The 7,773-nt window shown below is 31.6% G+C and overlaps 1 protein-coding gene across 1 annotated transcript; it reads right to left on the bottom strand.

Annotated features, from left to right (window-relative positions):
• Window positions 1–633: 633 nt before the first annotated feature.
• Window positions 634–4,112, bottom strand: LOC111992520 (cytosolic Fe-S cluster assembly factor NBP35). Its single transcript, XM_024024391.2, is given in 4 exon segments — window positions 634–1,085; window positions 1,088–1,819; window positions 3,737–3,838; window positions 3,978–4,112. Coding segments are annotated over 4 exon segments (1,062 nt in total). The 5' UTR covers window positions 4,015–4,112; the 3' UTR covers window positions 634–894.
• Window positions 4,113–7,773: the final 3,661 nt, after the last annotated feature.

Genomic DNA, 7,773 nt, shown 5'->3' with positions numbered 1-7,773 from the left:
AAAGAGTATTTTTTGATCGATTCTCAATTCCTCTCGATTGGTCAAGACTTGTTAAACTGAATTTTTTGCAAAATTTTTTTATAAACGTTTTAAAGGTTTGAAAAAGTTTCAAACCTTGTGAATAGTTTTATAAAACATTTTAACTCTCCATATGTGCCCTCTGGTGAAATAGAACCCTATGGGTATAAATAGTGGCTTATGTTCACTTGATAGCTTCTTTCTCTTGCAAAAGTTAGTTTCTAAGAAACAAAAGAAATCCTATGAATATTCTCCAGAATTGTTATCTGTAGAACCCAACAACTTAGTTATATCTTGGAGACAAGTTTGTGATAATCCTATAGCAACAATAGTATAGGGGCAAATATTGTCTAAAGATAACAATTTTGTGCCTCAATTATTTATTTTCTGTTCGTCTTTTGTGTTAAACATACTCTTCCATTATTACTTTATGGAATATTCCCAATAGTCAAACATCAGAGCAGAGCTCTTTTAATCATTGTAGGCCTCTAAATTTAGTAGCTAATGTCCATTTGAATATGGCATGGAACTATCACCGTTGCTGATACAGGGGTTAATTCTTTGATTAAGGATGATTACCATGATTGTTGCTGGCATTTTAAAGAACCTTTGAAGTGAGAACAAATGCTTTTGGTGTATGCACCAGAGCCAGATTATCCCTAATCACTTTAAAAATATCAAAGGACTATGCACAATGCATGGCCACAATACTCAAGAGGTTAAATATCATTAATTCACAGGCAGCCATGTTACGAATAAATACATATAAGTCAGTAATTCAAAAGCCACAAGCTAAGAATCCATGCTATTATTAAACATAAAAAAAACACACAAAATTTTGATCCACATAAGGACCACGAGCTGAAGCTAAACAGCCTATGCACTATCTACCAACATACTTGAGAATCCATTCTTTTCAATCATTTTTTCTATGATGATCTTAGTGCAGGAGCGCTCATGGCATTTCTTATCAATGAAGCAGGATCTACCTTCTTCAGAAGCCTTACAAAGCTGCGGATCCAATGGCACCTTCCCAAGAAAAGGCACATCCATTTCCCTACACATTTTTCCGCACCACCACTGCTACTATCAAACACTTCACTGCAAGCAATCAAATTTTGAAGTTCTGGTGCTTTCTCTCTAAGATATTCCCTAACCCGCTCCGAAACATCTATATGTTCACCTGTCTCTGTCATCCTCATAAACTTGAAATCCATCAGTGGCTGGCACAAGCCGCTCATATTCTCAACAACCCCAAGAACCTTAACTCCAACTTTTTTGCAGAAATTGATTTCTTTTCGCACATCAATCAAGGAGACTTGCTGCGGAGTGGTGACAATAATTGCACCATCTATTCCAGTAGCCCCAAGGCATTGAACAATTGAGATGTGCTCATCTGAGGTCCCGGGAGGAGCATCAACAACCAAAAAATCAAGTTCATACCAGTATACTTCCTTCAGGAAATTCTTGATGAGCCCATTCTTGCGAGGGCCCCTCCATATAACAGCTTCATCAGGATCAGGAAGCATGAATCCAATTGACATGACCCCAAGATTATCATCAACATAGACAGGAGACCAGCCGAGGTTGCTCTGGTGGATTTCTTGACCTTCTAGGCCAAGCATCTTTGGGATGCTCGGGCCACAAATGTCAATGTCAAGCAGACCTATCTGGAGGTTCATAGCTGCCAAGGCGAATGAAAGTTGGGCAGAGAATGTGCTCTTGCCAACTCCACCCTTCCCTGATAAAACAAGTATCTTATGCTTAACATTAGCCATCCTTTCTGCAATAACAACCAAGTCTGCAAAAACAAGAGTATAGAACATTAAGACAATAAGCATACCACATCTGAGTCATAAAATATGTTTGCAGAATATTAACTAAACCAGAGTGACACTTAAAACATGTTATACATAAATGAAACACCATCCTTGAATAATTAATCCATATGTTTTTAATTTTGAAAATTTTGGTGTAAGGGTATGTTCAGGCAAGCAAGTAAATGAAATAAATTAATGCTCATCATCAACAAACACCTTATCAGGAAAAAAGGAGGAAAAAGAAAAAGATATTAATTTGACTGACAGTTGATGAATTGCTTGTAATATCAAGGGCTAACTGAAGCCATGCCTAGCTGCCAGGATAAGGAAACCAACAATGCAGGAACTTAAATAAGTCACCTTTTTTATTAGAGCTCCCTCTGTGTACCTTCTCAACTCCCTCCTTTTCTTTTCTAAGAGTAAGATAAATCTTTCTCCTTTGTGTTTAAAAGAAAAGTTCAAGATTCTTTTAACTGTTACTTGTCATTGTCACACCTCTAAATATTTTGTCCGAAGTTGTCAAATTCATCATAGTAATTTCCTCTCTTTCTTCTTAGTAAACAGACATTTCAATATATAGTCTAGTTTAATTATATGCTTGTTTGGCATATAGGCAGTGAAACTTAACCGATGTAAGAAGATACTTTTTAAAGATTGTTAAATAAAAATGACATCAGTAGTTGGTTTACATGATTGTTTGATGTATAGGTACTGAAAGTTAGCGATGGTAGTTGATACATTGGTGGGACAAAATGGGTTAGTGATTAATGGAAAATGTCATTACAGATTGTGCTATTGGGACTTTTATAGGGGGTTGTTGATGGGTATATAATATATTTGCATTTTTTTGAAGGTCATTTAGAAGTGGCTTCTTGCTGATTTGGTGGTTTCACTCACCATACCCACTCATTGAAATCTTTATGGAGGAAGGTTTCTATAATGATTCTCTTAATTAAGATAGAGACAGTTTCCCTCTCTAATATTTCAAACCAATAAGAGTTGTTGTGGTTGTTGAGGGAAAACATGGAATGGGGATACCAGAATTAATGCGAATCATTGCCTTTTTGTACATAATTTTTTTGTTGTAATTTTTTAGGCTTCTTTCTGATCATTGTACATGAAGTAGTTTTATGAATTTTATACCTTTTTTTTATCAAGCTATAATCAGATACCCTGCAATACAGTTGATGATAATGAATCAGCATTCTGATTCAATAGTTCTAGGCTACCAAACATGGCAGTTTTAGCCTCTATTGGAATAAGCTCACCTAGTCTTGTAGAAAATGGAAACCAATCATAATAAATCAACACACCAATAGATGTTCTAAACCATAACTTCCTCTTTCCCCTTTCATCCATTCACATGTAATCTTCAACACAACTTGTTCCAAAGTAGGGCTCTTTCCTAGCTATGGGCTCTAAGTTAACAAGCAACAACAAACTCGCCAGTTGCCATAGTACATATACGCTGCTACTCTAGAACTCAAAGTTTAGCATGAGACAATAATAAGAGTCCATTTTTAAAAACCAAAACACCGTTTCGCAACAGCAACTCCTCATAGCTTTTTTTACAATCACTCATTTTAAACCCAAAATGTCATTTTGCAACAGCTTACACAATCGCACACTAACAAGTAACAAGCTTAACATTGTCCTAAATCCACACCATAGGTTTGTGGGTTATCATATTCTCAATAACACTAAAACCAAACTTGTACAGCACATAAAGATAACAAATTAAAATTTTTCAAAACCTCAAATTTCAGAAAATATGACATATAAAAATCAGAGTTGCTCCACGAACAACTGGTAAAACATAAAATAACCACCACAACAACATAAACAAAAACAAAATTAAGAATTTTATAGAGCTGGGAAAAAAAAAAAAAGTAGAAAACCTGGGTCAGGGCCTTTTGGGGCAGTAGCACAAGCTTCTTGATTAGGACAACCTTCGCAAGCGTCAGATTTTCCTGCGGACTCTGATTGAGTACCAGGGCAATCTGAATCAAACAAAAACAAAAACAAACAAAATTAAGAATGGATTTTTGAGGCTACCCCATTTGACAAAACCCAGTGACTTTGGAAAGTTTAAGGAGATTAAAAAAAAAAAAAAAAAAACCCCAAGAGGGAAAATCTTACGCTCATTGGCATCTTCAGGAATATCACCGTCCGCCATGGTCGACTTTTCTGCTTTTGCTGTTTTCTTTCTTTTTTACTTCGCTATGGCCTTTTATATGAGAAAGGAGAGAGTCCAAACAAGAAGCGCGTTTATTTATATACGGGTTGTGACTCTCTATGGCGGTCGAATCGGATCAATTTCCACCGTTGGATTGACGCACCTTTTGACCCCAAAATTACGGTATCCCATTTTCCAAGCATACCCAATTCTAAGCTTATCCAAAATTTAGGGTTTAGCTTATTATCAAATTACTCATTAACTAAATAAAAATGAGAGATTGATTCTAAAAAATAAAAATAAATAAAAGATGGAGATTAAAACCTTCTACCATTTTTCATTATATATCATATCATATTATATTATATTATAATAAAAATTGAGTTTAGACACCATGGTTGCGCCATGTAATTTTACCAAATTACAAAAATTTTATTAAATTTTTTAGATTTTTAAAGAACTAAAAATGAATAATATATTATTAGTACTCTAATTCATTCTTATTATTAAATAAAATTAGATTAACATTATTTTTTTATTTGTTCGGATATATTTCTTAAATTAAAGGATAATATTTAATGTAGTGGTATTAGGCCTAGAGGTCCATTACACATTTTGTATAATGGACCTAAAGCCCAAGTCAAGGACTAAAAGTGTCCGAAAATGTGGTAAACGTTGTCAAAAGGGACCATATTACCAAAAAAAAAAAAGTCAATTTAGATCATAACGACATAAGGAGTTGTGCCGAGAATAAGTGCCACCTCGGTTGACGGAGGCCATGATTCGTAGAGATGGTATGTTATCCGAAGAAATGTCACAAAAATACTTAATTGATACAGATAAGCACTATGGAAGCTCAAGACATGGAAGGATCCTAAAATATCTAAGAAAAAAACTGCTACCTCCACATTAAATGCGCTGTAGCTAACTCCCTGGCCGCATTAATGTGGAGGTGATACCTGAACAATGGATTTCAACATTACAGTTACTACATGAAGACTTATGGGAGGTGCTAATGGGACAAGTATCAAGATCAACCATCTGGCATGCATGTGGAAGCTAGGGATGAAAAGGAGAAGGAGTATAAAAGGAAAGGGAGGTAGTGAGAAATGGGGGATCAAAAAAGTGAGGGAAAAACACTGTAGCAATCTAGAATCAAACTTGTAACTCTATTTAAGATCATTATATAAGAACCAGTCTCCTCGGATATTGCTGAGGACACTTATTACTCATTCTATAATTGTCCATTTTCAGTCTTTCACCATCAATCTACTCAATTTGTTGTTTGATTAACTAAAACCCAGTTTTCTAACCCATTTCTCTACAAATTTATTATTTTGGGCTTTTTGGGCCAAAGTCCGTTCATATCTTTGGGCTAGGAATCCAAATCTAGTCCTTACATAAACATACAAAAATTTAATTTAGATAATATATATCATCTAATTGACATTATTTTTATTTGTTAAGATATATTTCTTAAATTAAGGGATAATATTTAACATACAAAAATTTAATTTAGATAATATTTATCATCTAAATTTTCAAAATTTTAATTCGACTCTAATTAAAAGTCTATTTTAAAAATTGTCTAAATTTAAATCTCATCCCACGTTTTTGTTGTTTCTATTTTCCTCAAGTTGCAACTTAAATTTTATTAATTATTATTATTATTATTAAATTAATATTATTTTATCTGAATATCAAGTTACAAAACTTGATTATTGAGGGATAAGAAAAATCCAAATTCTTCAAGAGTTGATTAATATAAATCTATCCCAAGAAATAGTATATATCTCCATTAATTTGATAATATTTATCTATGCCAAAAAAACAGTATATATCTCCATTAATTTGATAATTTCTACATTGATAACATTTTAAACCAAAAAAAAAAAACTATCAGAATAAGAAGTCCGAGAAATAGCCTCCAAAGGAACACAAGAGGTTGGACTTGAAGAAGCTTTCATACAAGGAAAGTTTGATTGAGAGATTGAATGCTTTTAACTCCGTAGCCGATGATGATGAGGATGATGAGTGAAAGTAGTGTTGGATTCAGTGCTTAATATTTGTTGACTATTTGTGATACATTTTGTTTTTTGTTAGCGCAACTAAGAACCTAGCCGTGTTTTTCTTTTTGTTAAATTTGTCATTTTTGCAGGTTGTCTTTCATCATCTAGATGTTTAACTAGATATGAATTTTTGCATCATATATATATATATATATAAACCACGTTCTCTTTCTCTCTCTTTTTTTTATTTTTATTTTTTATTAGCATTACATTGATTCTTCATCTCAAAGATGAGGCTTCCATTGCTACTATGGACAGGTACGTATCTCATGCAAGCATATATGAACTTAAATTGCCTTTCAATATTTTGAATGCTTTATTATTTTGCTAGATGTGATTAGGCTCAAAAGTATATGCTTCATTATTTTTCTAGATCATTTAAATACACTAAAACTAAGTTAATATGATATATTTTATATAATTTATCAAACAAAATGAAATAAATTTTGTCAAGTATGATTTATTCATGCTGTTCCCTTTTTACTTTTATTTTGAATATCATCATTTATTTATGTAAAGTGTGCATAGAATTATGTATCTGTTTGCAACATTAATTAATATTTTTTTTTTGCTAATTATTAGTATAATTTTCTATTCCCAACAAATTCTTCATTAATCTTTTTATATTTTTGGTTTTAAATTGCAAAATATTGGACCATCATTATAAAATAGGTTTTTTTTTTCCTTGCGATTATGGAACTTATTTGACTAAAGTAGTAAAATCAAAGTGGAAACGATAGCTCTTTATAGAAAAAAAATTTATTTTAAAGCCTGGTATTAAATGGTCATAGACTCATATGCAATTTTACAATCTATATGGTTCAATTTTTTTTTTTTAACTCGGGTTAATTTTTTTCTTGATTTTGTTTTCCAGGTTTGTCATAAAAAAGATTCCAAGCATCATAAGAAAGGTGTGTAATCTATATGTAGAGCTCTGCAAAATTTTTTTTTTTTCATTTACACATAGTGTCTCTCTTACAATTCAAACTATTCATTTTCTTTTTGTTTCTTAAATAAATTTTGTATTATATGAATATATGTATAAAATCGTGCAACGTACAGGAAGCAAAAATTATGATAGGTTCTATAATTAGAACAAATTAAAGGTTATTATTCTTCGAGTAGTTCTATCTCTTAAAAGTGGCCAATTTTTATAATACTATGCCTAAAGATTTTAATAAAGAACAATGACGAAGAAGAACAAGGATACTCTAAAAACATAGTGTACAAATAAGTATTCAAAGATTTTCCAAAGGAAAAAAAAATACTTCTAACATTTTTTAATCGTTGATATTATTTATAACAATACTTCAAGTCACTAACAAATTAGTACTTATTTTGTTATAATAATTATTAAAATATATAATTATTTATAAATATATTTTATAAGTTTTTTCATAAAACCGTGCAACGCACGTGCCTATAACTAGTTTAAAACCAAAGGACATGTCCAGTTAAAAAAATACTGGAGAAAAACCAAACCCCAAAAACTAAATATCCTTTCATCCAAAAATAAATAAATAACTAATTATCCAACATATATCTTTATATATTAAGAGGGTTCAGAAAATTAATTATGAATTCAAAAAATGTCAAAAATACCTCTAATCTAATTAAATAATCATTATTCTTAAAAAATAAAAAAATATGATTAAAATTGTAATTCAACAAAATTCAAAAAAAAAAAAAA

The sequence above is a fragment of the Quercus suber genome, unplaced genomic scaffold (assembly GCF_002906115.3).
Source record: "Quercus suber isolate HL8 unplaced genomic scaffold, Cork oak 2.0 scaffold_59, whole genome shotgun sequence".
In the NCBI taxonomy this organism is placed as follows: Eukaryota; Viridiplantae; Streptophyta; class Magnoliopsida; order Fagales; family Fagaceae; genus Quercus; species Quercus suber.
This window is presented reverse-complemented; position numbering and strand designations above follow the sequence as displayed.